Source organism: Phocoena phocoena, chromosome 12, assembly GCF_963924675.1.
Source record: "Phocoena phocoena chromosome 12, mPhoPho1.1, whole genome shotgun sequence".
NCBI lineage: Eukaryota > Metazoa > Chordata > Mammalia > Artiodactyla > Phocoenidae > Phocoena > Phocoena phocoena.
Window position 1 is genome coordinate 5,460,013 of NC_089230.1, and position 15,765 is coordinate 5,475,777.

Sequence of the window (15,765 nt, forward strand, 5' to 3'; positions counted from 1 at the left end):
CTCTCCTGGATTTACTTATTTATTTATTTTTGTTAGTTTCTTCTTTATAACAAAGTGAATCAGCTATACATATACATATACCCTCGTATCTCCTCCCTCTTGCGTCTCCCTCCCACCCTCCCTATCCTACCCCTCTAGGTGGTCACAAAGCACCGAGCTGATCTCCCTGTGCTATGCGGCTGCTTCCCACTAGCTATCTATTTTACATTTAGTAGTGTATATATGTCCATGCCACTCTCTCACTTCATCCCAGCTTACCCTTCCCCCTGCCCATGTCCTCAAGTCCATTCTCTACACCTGCGTCTTTATTCCTGTCCTGCCCCTAGGTTCTTCAGAACCATTTTTGTTTGTTTTTTAGATTCCATATATATGTGCTAGCGTACAGTATTTGTTTTTCTCAGAAACACTTTTAAAGGGGTGCTCTTAGCCAACTAGTCTGTAGGGACTCAGGCCAGAATAAATTGGCCACAAAAAGGAAGCACAATCTCATTTTATAGACAAACAGATAAAGCCAGTGACAGGATTACTCGAGAGACACCCCCCCCCCCCGCCCCAGATAATCCACTGTAGACAAAAAAGTTCAAGTATTTAATAACATTGATCTTTTCTCCATTCCAGATTTTTTTTCTTAAAATTATGAATTCTGCTGCATAAAAGTTACTAAATATAATTGTGTTTGTATTGTATATTATACACTTTACTTCTGAATGTACTAATGTTAATGCTTATGTCTTTACTATGAAACATTTTAAGTTAGTGTAAACCTCATGCAATTTAGTTTATTTATGTCACTAAGCTGTACTGCAGTATCAATGATGGGATATATTAGGAGATTTGGGATGTTTGGCCCCATAAGTCAATTTATAAAAATTACTGCAAAACCTGGGGATAGCCTCAGTCTGTTGTGTTTTATTGCTTAATTAGCAAGTTGTCAAAAAGTGGCACCATGTAGAGTGAGTGATGCTTTTTTACCTGTTCACTTACTTTTTATCGGGATAATGAGCTGTGGAATGACAGGAAGAATCTTGTTCCCCCCGTGTTCCAGCATGTCGTGGATTCCTTGCCGAGCAAAAAATTCATAGGGAAATGTCATTTCACAGAGCCCATCAAAAAACAGAGGCAGATAATGATGGTAATCCAGTTTCTCAATTTCTACCTGAAAGGAGAGAGAAAAAATGCTATGTGAAAACAAAAATGAGGCAAAGCATGGCTGGGCCAACTGTGAAGCTGTCACTAACTTAGGAGAAGCAAGTTCTTCAGAACTTCAGGAAGACTTTATTAGTCAACTCACGTAACAACCTGAAGTATGTTGTCACATCTTTAATCTAGTAGTAATGAGGTTAAAATCATTGACCTTTAAATATTAACAGATTAAAATCATTAATAATCTACATTGAGAGCATTTTAGTACTTTTTTTGGGGGGGGGTTCTTAGGTTAAATTTTTACCATTTGGCACAAAGGTAACACTGAAAAGGGATTCAAAAAGTCCATGGTATGTATGCTAAAATATATATATATATATATATATATATATATATATATATATATATAAAAGAATAAAATGGGAAAGAAACAGTTGAAAGGAGATTAACATCTGAATTTCTAACAAAAATCTAATAGGTATTGCACATTAATATATTCTTGTGAGATATGTCTCTTCAGGACCTGGCAAATATGAGAGTAAGGGGTAAAATATGATTCCATGGATGTCTCCTGGAGCCTGCATGTCAGGTAGAATGTTGGTGCCATCAGGAAAAAATGGGGAAGACACACACTGAGCTGAACCTAAACAGACCATGGACCCCTCAGAATTAAAATATCCCAAACTCTCCTCTGCTTCTTCTGGGGCCAGAGACATACCACTTTTCCTCTGCTTCTTCTGGGACCAGAGATATACCACTTTTCCACTTCTATATACATCATTCGCAATAATGCTTGCATGACCTTTTGTCCAGATCTTTGCAATAGTATCAAGCACTATAAGGAATAGGAACAAAATTTCCAGAACAGAGCAAAGAGATGGCACTTTGGCAGCTGTTCACATGTAGATTTGCTCTAGCCTGGGTCCTCTACTATCTAGAGTATCCATGACCTGACTTTCTACCCGCAAGGTGACAGGAGTGATGGTGATGGATGGAAAGAGGCCAACAGACAGACTGTGGATATAACACACCTACAGAGCAAAGGATGCAGTGTTCCCAGTAAGAGGTGCAAATTTCCCTGATTTTCATGTCCTTATGAAGGTACCCAGCTTCCAATTATCACTATATATATATATATATATATATATATATATATATATAATTAAGTGAGGAGCCCACCAAGACCTCAGAGAAACCTTTTTACATTAGGAGGTTTTCATACCCTCCAGTTGTCTCCCAGCATTCTGGAGTTTCTAGCCATATGCCTGCCTGGGCCTGGGTGTGAGTAACTGATAACAACCCAACCACATTTCTGAGTGCTTACTATAAGTCCGGGTGAATCAAATGTCTTACAATTCTCCAAGCAGGAGGTCTGTCTCCAGACTGCTCATGAACTACCCAGCCAACTAAGGAAGTAAGCACTCAGATTCGAATATTCATGCCCTTTGGGAAGTGGAGCTTGGAAAATGAATCCTAAATGGAGGTATGTACAGATACGTTTTACTTTATATTCCTTCGATAGTTGTAAAAGTTGCTTTATTCATAGTAAAAGTTTATGAAGTATATATTTAATACCAACCCTCTCAAGGATTGTTGTGTATTTGAGAACATTTTAGAACATTATTTTGCACAATTAAAAATATATCGTTACATCATTCAGCTCCAAAAGTATTATACAATGTTGTTACCTATAATTTTACCTTGTAACTTAACTTCATAATAAAAGTGTCATCTGTACTATATTTTGACTTGTACTTTTGATATTTTGCTAAATTTTTAAGCCCATTGTCACAGTTTTACATATGTCTCTTATAAAGTAGAAAATCATTAAATTTTCTACTTTAATATGATCTAAGACTTTGTATTTTAATATATTAAGCATTCACATTTACGGCTATGTCTAGTTAACTTCTGTCATCTTATTTTTTTGGTCTCTGAATTTCATTTTTCATTTACTTTTTCCTTTCAACTTTGTATTTTTGTTATGTGGATTGTTTTCTTTACATTTTTGTGTCTGATGATTTGAAAGATAAAGCCTGTTTAAATATTTTATTGGAGCTATCTCACAGTGTTCTCAAATATTTTAAAACATATGTATCTTAGTTAAAAATCTAAGTTAAAAATCTCCTACTAAGATTACTGACATGCCAATTTTTCTTTGGAATTTTGTTGGTTTTTTGGTATGATTTGGGGCAACAATTCCAACATCAACAACAGCAACAAAAAAGAGCCAAGTTTATGATACCAGACACTACTGTAAATACTTATGTGTATTAGTTCACTTAATCCTCATAACAGTTCTAAGAGGTAGGTATTACTGGCATCCCAATTTTCAGTATAAGTAAACGGAGGCACAGAGAGGTTTAATAACTTGCCTAAGGTTTGCAGCTAGTTAGTGCTAGAGCTGGATTCAAGCCCAAGCTGTCTGGCTGCAGGACATGATAGTACTTATCAGGCTATGTGGTGAGGCACATCAGGGTTCAGCATTATTGTAATCTCCTTGTAAACTGGTCCCTTTATCCTCCTGTCTTTATCCTCTTTATCATTATTAATGCAGTCTGTCTTAGTCTAATCTAACTCTAATATTGCTATCACTGTTTTGTCTACTTTATCTTTCTCTATATTTTACTTTCTTCCTTCCTCTGACATTATGTTTAAGAATATCTTTTTTAGGTGGAGCACCAGAAGCAAAGCCGTGAGAAGGCTGGAGGGAGCGGGTACCCCTTCCGCGGGCCATGTCTGGTTGTCACACTCTGGAGGGAGACTATTGCTTACTGCAGTGCTGCGTGCAGGACAAGGAACATCCAAGATACCTGATCCCAGAGATTTGCAAACGGTTTTACCATTTGGGCTGGGTCACTGGGACTGGAGTAGGAATTAGCTTGAAGCGTGGCCGTGTGGCTGACAGGATGTTGGTGCTCCAGCCGGGTCTCAGGCCTGAGCCTCTGAGGTGGGAGAGCCAAGTTCAGGACATTGGACCACCAGAGACCTCCAGGCCCCATGTAATATCAATCGGCGAGAGCGCTCCAGAGATCTCTGTCTCAATGCTAACACCCGGCTCCACCCAAAGGGCAGCAGGCTCCAGGGCTGGACGTCCCATGACAAACAACTAGCAACACAGGAACACAACCTGATCCATTAGCAGTGAGGCTGCCTAAAATCATACTAAGTTCACAGACACCCTAAAACACCAAAGGACGCAGCCCTGCCCACCAGAAAGACAAGATCCAGCCCCACCCACCAGAAAACAGGCACCAGTCCCCTCCACTAGGAAGCCTACACAAGCCCCTAAAACAACCTTACCCAAGGGAGGCAGACACCAAAAACAACGGGAACTACAAACCTGCAGCCTGCGAAAAGGAGACCCCAAACACAGTAAATTAAGCAAAATGGGAAGACAGAAATATGCAGCAGATGAAGGAGCAATGTAAAAACGCACCAGACCAAACAAATGAAGAGGAAATAGACAGTCTACCTGAAAAAGAATTCAGAGTAATGATAGTAAAGATGATCCAAAATTTTGGAAATAGAATGGAGAAAATACAAGAAATGTTTAACAAGGACGTAGTAGACCTAAAGAGCAAACAAACAATGATAAACAACACAATAAATGAAATTAAAAATTCTCTAGAAGGAATCGATAGCAGAATAACTGATGGAGAAGAACAGATAAGTGATCCGGAAGATAAAATAGTGGAAATGACTACTGCAGAGCAGAATAATGAAAAGAACTGAGGACAGTCTCAGAGCCTCTGGGACAACATTAAACACACAAACATTCGAAATATAGGGGTTCCAGAAGAGGACAGAAGAAAAAGGGTCTGAGAAAATATTTGAAGAGATTATAGTTGAAAACTTCCCTAACATGGGAAAGGAAATAGTTAATCAAGTCCAGGAAGCACAAAGAGTCCCATACAGGATAAAACCAAGGAGAAACATGCCAAGACACATATTAATCAAACTATCAGAAATTAAATACAATGAAAAAATATTAAAAGCAGTAAGGGAAAAGCAACAAATAACATACAAGGAAATCTCCATAAGGTTAATAGCTGATCTTTCAGCAGAAACTCTGCAAGTTAGAAGGGAGTGGCAGGACACATTTAAAGCGATGAAAGGGAAAAACCTACAACCAAGATTCCTCTACCCAGCAAAGATCTGATTCAGATTCGACAGAGAAATTAAAATCTTTACAGATGAGCAAAAGCTAAGAGAATTCAGCACTATCAAACCAGCTTTACAACAAATGCTAATGGAACTTCTCTAAGCAGGAAACACAAGAGAAGGAAAAGACCTACAATAACAAACCCAGAACAATTAAGAAAATGGTAATAGGAACATACATATCGATAACTACCTTAAATGTAAATGGATTAAATGCTCCAACCAAACGACACAGACTGGCTGAATGGACCCATATACATATGCTGTCTACAAGAGACCCAGTTCAGACCTAGGGACACATACAGGTTGAAAGTAAGAGGACGGAAAAAGATATTCCATGTAAATGGAAATCAAAAGAAAGCTGGAGTAGCAATTGTCATATCTGACAAAATAGGCTTTAAAATAAAGACTATTGCAAGAGACAAAGAAGGCCACTACATAATGATCAAGGGATCGATCCAAGAAGAAGATATAACAATTGTAAATATTTATGCACCCAACAAAGAGCACCTAAATACATAAGGCAAATGCTAACAGCCATAAAAGGGGAAATCGACAGTAACACACTCATAGTAGGGGACTTTTCACCAATGGACAGATCATCCAAAAAGAAAATAAATAAGGAAACACAAGCTTTAAATGACACATTAGACCAGATGGGCCTAATTGCTATTTATAGGATATTCCATCCAAAAACCACAGAATACACTTTCTTCTCTAGTGCTCATGGAACATTCTCTAGAATAGATCATATCTTGGGTCACAAATCAAGTAAATTTAAGAAAATTGAAATCGTATCAAGTATCTCTTCAGACCACAATGCTATGAGACTAGATATCAATTACAAGAAAAAAACTAAAAATTCCAACACATGTAGGCTAAACAATACACTACTAAATAACCAAGAGTTCACTGAAGAAATCAAAGAGGAAATCAAAAAATACCTAGAAACAAATGACAATGAAAACTCAATGACACAAAACCTATGGGATGCAGCAAAAGCAGTTCTAAGGGGGAAGTTTATATCAATAAAATCCTAACTCAAGAAACAAGAAAAATCTCGAATAAACAACCTAACCTTATACCTAAAGCAATTAGAGAAAGAAGAGCAAAAAAACCCTCAAACTTAGCAGAAGGAAAGAAATCATAAAGATCAGATCAGAAGTAAATGAAAAAGGAATGAAGGAAACAATAGCAAAGATCAATAAAACTAAAAGCTGGTTCTTTGAGAAGATAAACAAAATTGAAAAACCATTAGCCAGACTCATCAAGAAAAAAAGGGAGAAGACTCAAATCAACAGAATTAGAAATGAAAAAGGAGAATTAACAACTGACCCTGCAGGAATACAAAGGATCATGAGAGATTACTACAAGCAACTATATACCAATAAAATGGACAACCTGGAAGAAATGGACAAATTCTTAAAAAAGCACAAACTTCCAAGACTGAACCAGGAAGAAATAGAAAATATGAACAGACCAATCACAAGCACTGAAATTAAAACTGTGATTAAAAATCTTCCAACAGGGCTTCCCTGGTGGCGCAGTGGTTGAGAATCTGCCTGCTAATGCAGGGGACACAGGTTCAAGCCCCGGTCTGGGAGGATCCCACATGCCGCGGAGCAACTAGGCCCGTGAGCCACAACTACTGAGCCTGCGCGTCTGGAGCCTGTGCTCCGCAATGAGAGAGGCCACGACAGTGAGAGGCCTGCGCACCGCGATGAAGAGTGGGCCCTGCTCACCGCAACTAGAGAAAGCCCTCGCACAGAAACGAAGACCGAACACAGCCAAAAATAAATTAATTAATTAATAAACTCCTACCCTCAACATCTTCTTTAAAAAAAAAAAAAAAAAAATCTTCCAACAAACAAAATCCCAGGACCAGATGGCTTCTCAGGCGAATCCTATCAAACATTTAGAGGAGAGATAAAACCTATCATTCTCAAACTCTTCCAAAACATAGCATAGGGAGGAACACTCCCAAACTCATTTTATGAGGCTACCATCACCCTGATACCAGAACCAGACAAAGATGCCACAAAAAAAGAAAACTACAAACCAATATCACTGATGAACATAGATGCAAAAATCCTCAACAAAATGCTAGCAAACAGAATCCAACAGCACATTAAAAGGACCATACACCATGATCAAGTGGGGTTTATCCCAGGAATGCAAGGATTCTTCAATATACAGAAAGCAATCAATGTGCTACACCATATTAACAAATTGAAAGAGAAAAACCATATGATCATCTCAATAGATGCAGAGAAAGCTTTAGACAAAATTCAACACCCATTTATGATAAAAACCCTCCAGAAAGTAAGCATAGAGGGAACTTGCCTCAACATAATAAAGGGCATATATGACAAACCCACAGCCAACATCATTCTCAATGGTGAAAAACTGAAACCATTTCCTCTAAAATCAGGAACAAGACATGGATGCCCACTCTCACCACTATTATTCAACATAGCTTTGGAAGTTTTAACCACAGGAATCAGAGAAGAAAAAAAAAATAAAAGGAATGCAAATAAGAAAAGAAGAAGTAAAGCTGTCACTGTTTGCAGATGACATGATACTACACATAGAGAATCCTAAGACTCTACAAGAAAACAATGAATTTGGTAAAGTAGCAGGATACAAAATTAATGCAGAGAAATCTCTTGCATTCCTATACACTAATGAAGAAAAACATGAAAGAGAAATTAAGGAAACACTCCCATTTACCATTGCAACAAAAAGAATAAAATACCTAGGAATAAACTTACCTAAGGAGACAAAAGACCTGTATGCAGAAAACTGTAAGACACTGATGAAAGAAATTAAAGATGATACAAACAGATGGAGAGATATACCATGTTCTTAGATAGGAAGAATCAACATTGTGAAAATAACTATACTACCCAAAGCAATCTACAGATTCAATGCAATCCCTAAATTACCAATGGCATTTTTCACAGAACTAGAACAAAAAATTTCACAATTTGTATGGAAACACAAAAGACCCCGAATATCCAAAGCAATATTGAGAAAGAAAAACGGAGCTGGGGGAGTCAGGCTCCCAGACTTCAGACTATACAACAAAGCTACAGTAATCAAGACAGTATGGTACTGGCACAAAAACAGAAATATAGATCAATGGAACAGGATGGAAAGCCCAGAGATAAACCCACACACATATGGTCACCTTATCTTGACAAAGGAGGCAAGAATATACAATGGAGAAAAGACAGCCCTTCAATAAGTGGTGCTGGGAAAACTGGACAGCTATATGTAAAAGAATGAAATTAGAACACTCCCTAGCACCATACACAAAAATAAGCTCAAAATGGATTAAAGAGGGCTTCCCGGGTGGCGCAGTGGTTGAGATTCCACCTGCCGATGCATGGGACACGGGTTCGTGCCCCGGTCCAGGAAGATCCCACATGCCGTGGAGTGGCTAGGCCCGTGAGCCATGCCTGCTGAGTCTGTGCATCCAGAGCCTGTGCTCTGCAAGGAGAGAGGTCACAACAGTGAGAGGCCCGCGTACCACAAAAAAAAAAAAAAAAAAAAAGCAAAAGAAAATGGATTAAAGACCTAAGTGTAAGGCCAGACACTATCCAACTCTTAGAGGAAAACATAGGCAGAACACTCTATGAAATACATCACAGCAAGATCCTTTTTGACCCACCTCCTAGACAAATGGACATAAAAACAAAAATAAACAAATGGGACCTAATGAAACTTAAAAGCTTTTGCACAGCAAAGGAAACCATAAACAAGATCAAAAGACAACCCTCAGAATAGGAGAAAATATTTGCAAATGAAGCAACTGACAAAGGATTAATCTCCAAAATTTAGAAGCACCTCATGCAGCTCTGTATAAAAGAAAACAACCCAATCCAAAAATGGGCAGAAGCTTTAAACAGACATTTCTCCAAAGAGGATATACAGATTGCCAACAAACACATGAAATGATGCTCACTATCACTAGTCATTAGAGAAATGCAAATCACAACTACAATGAGGTATCACCTCACACCAGTCAGAATGGCCATCATCAAAACATCTACAAACAATAAATGCTAGAGAGGGTGTGGAGAAAAGCGAACCCTCTTGCACTGTTGGTGGGAACGTAAAGTGACACAGCCACTATGGAGAACAGTATGGAGGTTCCTTAAAAAACTAAAAATAGAACTACTATACAACCCAGCAATCCCATTACTGAGTATATACCCTGAGAAAACCATAATTCAAAAAGAGTCATGTACCACAATGTTCATTGCAGCTCTATTTGCAATAGCCAGGACATGGAAGCAACCTAGGTGTCCACTACAGTTGAATGGATAAAGAAGTTGTGGTACATATATATAATGGAATATTACTCAGCCATAAAAAGAAACGAAACTGAGTTATTTGTAGTGAGGTGGATGGACCTAGGGTCTGTCATACAGAGTGAAGTAAGTCAGAAAGAGAAAAACAAATACCGTATGCTAACACATATATATGGAATCTAAAAAACAATCAAAATTGTTCTGATGAAACTAGGGGCAGGACAGCAATAAAGACCCAGATGTAGAAAATGGACTTGAGGACACAGGGAGGGGGAAGGGTAAGCTGGGATGAAGTGAGAGAGTATCATTGACATATATACATTACCAAATGTAAAATAGATAGCTAGTGGGAAGCAGCAGCATAGCACAGGGAGATCAGCTCGGTGCTTTGTGACCACCTAGAGGGGTGGGATAGGGAAGGTGGGAGGGAGATGCAAGAGGGATGAGATATGGGGATATATGTATACATAGAGCTGATTCACTTTGTTATACAGCAGAAACTAACACAGCAATGTAAATCAATTATACTCCAATAAAGATGTTTAAAAAAATAAAAGAATATCTTTTCTAAGTAGCTTATAGTTGGATTTGTTTTTTCCTCTCTCATTTTGTAATATGTCTTCAAACAACAAATATCAAGCATACATATGATTCTTAATTTCAAAAGTTTTGAAAAAGAAAGAAAAGCAATGGGAGCAAGGATAAAGGAAAAGAAAAAAAAGAGGGAGCATTTGAAAGACAGTAAAATTGAATGAAAGACTGAGTGAAAGAGACTGAGAAAGAAAAAGATTTTCTCTGTGTCTTTAACTCCTCCTAGCTCACTGACCACAGCAGTTCTTTCATACCAGAAATTCTTGTAAGTTCTTCTTCTGACCTGTTTATCAATTATTTGGCATGTCTACTTCACTCAGATCTATTGTCTTAATGGAATAACAAATTGCCACTATAGTTTGAGGTCAAAAACTTCTTTAAACACTGTAGACATTTCTCTACTTGCCACAGAGTGACTTTTTTGTACATAACTCTTTTCTGTTTGCATATCTTCTGTTTCCTCTTTATTATTTTAATATTGTTTCAGTTGATGGACTTGGCTAGGGCTTGGGAAACATTCTCGCATTCCATTTACAATCAGGAGCTTTGCCTGTATTTGTTTTGTTTTGTTTTTAATGATATATCTGACATGATATATCTGACTTCTCCTTAATGTATTTTTCCTTTTATCTGAAGAGCTCCTCCTAGCTACCACACCGTTTTCACATTGTTTTCCACAATAAAGGTATCAATGCTTCTTCACTCCCATCTCTCTTCAACCTGGGAGGCCCTGGTGGGACATTAGTCAGGAGCCACAGCAGGTCAGGACCCGAGCATATGGAGAAAGGAAATAGGAAGAAAAAAAGTGGACACAGGTAGATTAATTAAGAGACTGTTGCAGTAATCCGGGTAAAGAAATTTGGTGGCTTAGGGCAAGCTGGTAGTAAGCAAAATGGCAGAAAAGTGAATGAAATAAGGACTTGTTTGGAGATAGAATCGATCAAACTGCTGATGGATTGAATGCAGAATGTGAAGGAAGGAAATCAAGGATGAACTCCAGTGATGAGGGTGTGATGTCAAGGGGCCCAGAGAAAACAGTTTCACGAGGCCAATTACATCATGTTAGTGAGAGCTGAAAAGGGACCAAAGGATTGAACAAACAAAGGTCACTGGGAACGTGGGTTGTTCCCTTCACTGCATGCTGTCCTTCTGCAGCATTGTTCCCTGGAGACACTGGTGCCTTTTGTTCCCCAGACAGCTGGTGCATCACTCATTCCTCCTTAGAGACTTTCTTTGAATGCACTCCTCCCTTTCTCTCCAGACCTCTCAGTTGCTGGCAACTCCTTTCATCTAGATTTCAGTTCAGTGAGGCCCTCTTACCACTGCCTACTGCTCTGTTTGATTTCTTTGCGGTCCTTATCATTTATACATTGCAATTTCTTAAGTTCTGTTGTTCAGGGAACTTGTCATTGCCTAGAAGGGTGTTTGGCACACAACAGGTGAATACTCAATAAGCATGTGTTTGAATTTTAATTCTGACCTTTTGAATATGTCCTCCGAGCTAACTCTGAGAAGCATACTCAGCTAAGGAACAATGGCCAGATGATGAATGGCCACATCTAGAGCTGAGGGCGGGGACCATGGCAGAGCGCACAGAGGGCTGGTGCTGAGCACTGACCCTGTAGCATGAAGAAGCACGTACATTTCTATAAACTTAGGTATCCCACAAATAAAATGCCATGTTTTCTCTATTAAGATTGCAGTAATTATTCACATTTCAGGAATTTTGTGAGTATTTTAACAGACAATCAGGATGGGCTTCTTGGTACTTCTATTTACCCTCATTTCACTAGAAATCACTTAGGGTTTAATTTGCTATTCTGTTTACCTTTAAAACTTTAGAAGGGAAAGTTTCTGTTGTTCGTAGTATCATCAAAAACAAACATATTAATGTACATCTATAATTAATATATTGGAATAATTCCAAGATCGTCTTTCTAAAGTATATAGATGTTGAGAATAATTCAAGATTAAAACAAAATTTTAAACTAGAGATAAATTAGGAGATCCCTTATTTATCTTTGTGTGTGTATTTGCCAGATGGTGACTACTATCCCTTACAAGTCTTCTAAATTCCTGGCTTCATTTATTCATTTAAACTTACAAAAGATAATTTTTACTGTTTATTTAGCAATAAACCTTTTTCAGTTATGTAAATTATTTTTCTTCTAAGATAATTTCTTAGTAACAAATATTATACTTTATATTTCTTTACTATTACTGTAAAAATAGCAGGTTTCAAACTTTTATAAAATTTGGGAATCTTTCTTCAAAGTTTATGCAAGAATTCCAGAATTAAAAGAAAACTGTATGAAGTGACACAAAGAACAAGGGCTGTTTTAAACATATCAGATAAAATTTCATGGTAAAATGCTGATTGATGACAGCTTGGATATTAACTCCAGAAACATCAAGTATTTTACTCACAGAATCTCTCTCTTTTAAATTTATGTTTTATAACTTTTTAAAGATCACATAGTACCTACAAGTTGATCTTTAAATCTTACAGTGACTTTTGGCCAAAAGCAATACAATTCTAACTTCACCTGTCCTATCAGATATGCCTTTTTACCCCCATAACAAATGTGCCAGGTAGTAACGCTGCACTAAGAGGTCAGAAAAACGATGAGGTAATGATTTTCATTAAAAAAACTCAAATCGGAAACTTACTCTTACACTTTCCGTATCCTTGCTTCAATTAGCAAATGGAATATCATTTACAATATCTGTTATTACAAGTCCTGTAGTAATAACCGAGAATCTTGCTTAGAATCACAAAAATCTGAAAAAGTGTACTTATCTATTAACATACTATGACCTCATTTAGCCTTATTATGACATTTCTAAAATAAAGTTTTAACTTACTCTTTTCAATCCTTAAGGCAGCTGTTGAACTACTGCAAGAGGTCTTACAAGTTATATAGGCAATAAGCATGGTTGCAGATGATATATATATTTCAAACATGGATGCACTTTTCTTTTTCAAATGTGTGGATGTGTTTGTGATGAGTCACTGAAAATAATTTATGTCGTTTTACATTTTCTCAATGATACCGAATATATAACTAAAATCCTATAATAGTACATGATGAAAAACTAAGAATTTTTAACATGAAAAATGTTCTTTGGTGTCAAAAAGGACATTTCTTGCAGGATGGCAGACAAGGATAGTGTGGATCCTTAAACTGTTATAAAGTCTAATAAACACCAAAATGTGTTAAATTCAAAGTTGAGGTCAGGAAATCCTCAGATGCTAGAGATAAAGACAAAAACAAGAGTCACAGGGTGATGCCACATGACCCTAGGCTGTGTCAGACACAGACCAGATCAGAAGACTGGAAATGAGCTTTTAAAGTCTCAGGAGTTCGGGAAAACAGGGTGCTTCGCAACAAAAGGGCTGAAACTCCTGCACCCAACAGGACCCTTGAAGGGCTGTCCCACTTGTGAAAAGAGGACCAGAAACTCTCTTCCCATGAGTTTGTGGAAATAGAAAGAGAGCTTAATGTTTGACAAAGCTCTTGATGGGAAAAACTTCATCTGAGAAACAGAAACCCAAAGGAATTAAGGAATTAATCAAGGAAGTCAAGGAATTAAGAAAAAAAAACTGTTTTCTGACCACTGAAAGGAAACTTTTGGGGCCCAGATAAAAGCAAATACAAAAATGTTAATACTTGCATAACAGAAAATATATAGTATCATTAACCTTAAAATCCAATAGTTGTTTGGAGAATAGATTGGCCGCAAATGAAAAGAGAAGAGGGGTCTGGATCACAGAACTGAGGGACCAACACAGAGTCAGCACAGGGAGATAGGACAATGGAAAAGGTGCAGATAAGTCCCAACCTGAGATGCTCCCACGCTTGATTCATGGGAGTTCCAGAGAGGACAGAGTATGGAGAAAGGAGGATCTGGAGAAATAATGGTTGAGACTCTTTCAAAATTGAATAAAGATGTGAATTTTCAGATTGAAGATGCATATATAGATATACCTTTTTGATAGAAAAACTATAAAACTCCAAAGTCAAGGAAAAGATTTAAAAGCAACTAGAAACAAAAGGCAGATTACATATAAAGGATCAAAATTAGACTGAAATTACATTTCTCATTAATAAAATAGAGGCCAGAAGACAGGGTAAGAATCTTTCAATGTGCTGAAAGAACAGTAATTGTTAATCTTCAATACAATACTCAGCTAAATCACCATTCAAAAATAAAGACAAATTAAATGTATTTGACCAAGACACAAGACTGAGAGGTTTTTTGTTTGTTTGTTTGTTTTAACCCAAGGATCATCATCCTAACCAAAGGATAAAATTTACTAAAAAGTGGAATGAACACAGGACAAAGAAGTGCGACTGAAGAGATAATAGTATACAAATTGTCAAACAAATTAATAAGACTAAATAAGCACTGACTACAAAAAATGTAAAAATTATTAATTACAATGATTTAAAAGTGAATCTGTAGATACTAGGAAGGAAAAGTACAGAAGATGAGAGAAAAGTGATCTGAGTCAAAGTAAGGTCCTTTTATTGATAGGGATGAGGATAAAATTATTAACTTTAGACTTAATTAAGCATATTAAAGTGAAAAGATACACATTGAAAGAATAGAAATAAAATTAACTTTCAAGAACATGGAATGTAGTAGAGGGAATAAAGCTCTAGCAACCTTACAGAAGGCTGACTAAACATCCCACCTGCCTCCAGCAGAAAACAGGGAGAGAAGAAAATACATAGGATTAATCCAAATATATAAGTAATCATAGTAAGTGTACATGGATTAAATTCTCTTGTTAAAAGATTCTCAAAAGAGGGGAAATATACTTTAGTTATAAATTTGTTTGTAAGAGGTACATTCAAAATATAATGTCAGAGAAAGATGGAAAATAAAGGTATGGTAAAAAATGATAATAAGTGTGATGTAGGATAAATTCCTTGAAGAGAAACTGCTTTATCAAAGGGGGGATATATATATATCCCTGATATATATATATATGCAGTATATATGTATTTGCAATTTTGATAAATATTGCCAAGTGGTGTTTCACAGGGATGATACTAAATTATATTTCCATCAGCAAAATATGAAAGTACCTGTTCCTTCATTGCCTATCCAAAGAGAATGCTAACAAAGTTTGATTTTTGACAGTATTATAGGTAAAATGGTATTTCCCTGTTATTTTAACTTGTATTTCTCTTACCACGAGAATAATCACATTTTAAAGATATTTTTGAAAGTCATTCTTATATCCTTTTCTGTGAATTGTATTTTCATATCCTTTGCCTTTTTTTTTTTTTTTTTTTTTTCACTCTGGTATTGACCTTTTTTTTTTAGGAGCTGTTTTATATTACGGGGATTCATCTTTTGTGTGTGATAGGAGTTTCAATTTTTTCTTTTGTCATGCAGAATTTTTGTTTTAGAATGTATTAGTTTTTTATGGGTCCTGAAGTTTGAGTCATCATTAGAAAAGTTTTCCTCCATTTTGTAGCAGAAAGAATAGAAACAATTAGAAAAGACAATTTATAATTGTTTACTCTAGTACTTTTAA

General features: G+C 36.8%; 1 protein-coding gene across 2 annotated transcripts in view; it reads right to left on the bottom strand.

Moving 5' to 3' along the window:
* The window catches only part of PACRG (parkin coregulated), a 515,599-nt gene that overhangs the window by 236,213 nt on the left and 263,621 nt on the right, over window positions 1-15,765 (bottom strand). For both annotated transcript variants that reach the window (XM_065888883.1, XM_065888882.1), the window contains exon 3: window positions 985-1,156. In XM_065888883.1, coding sequence (XP_065744955.1) covers window positions 985-1,156 — 172 coding nt within the window. The remainder of the gene's footprint in view (window positions 1-984; window positions 1,157-15,765) is intronic.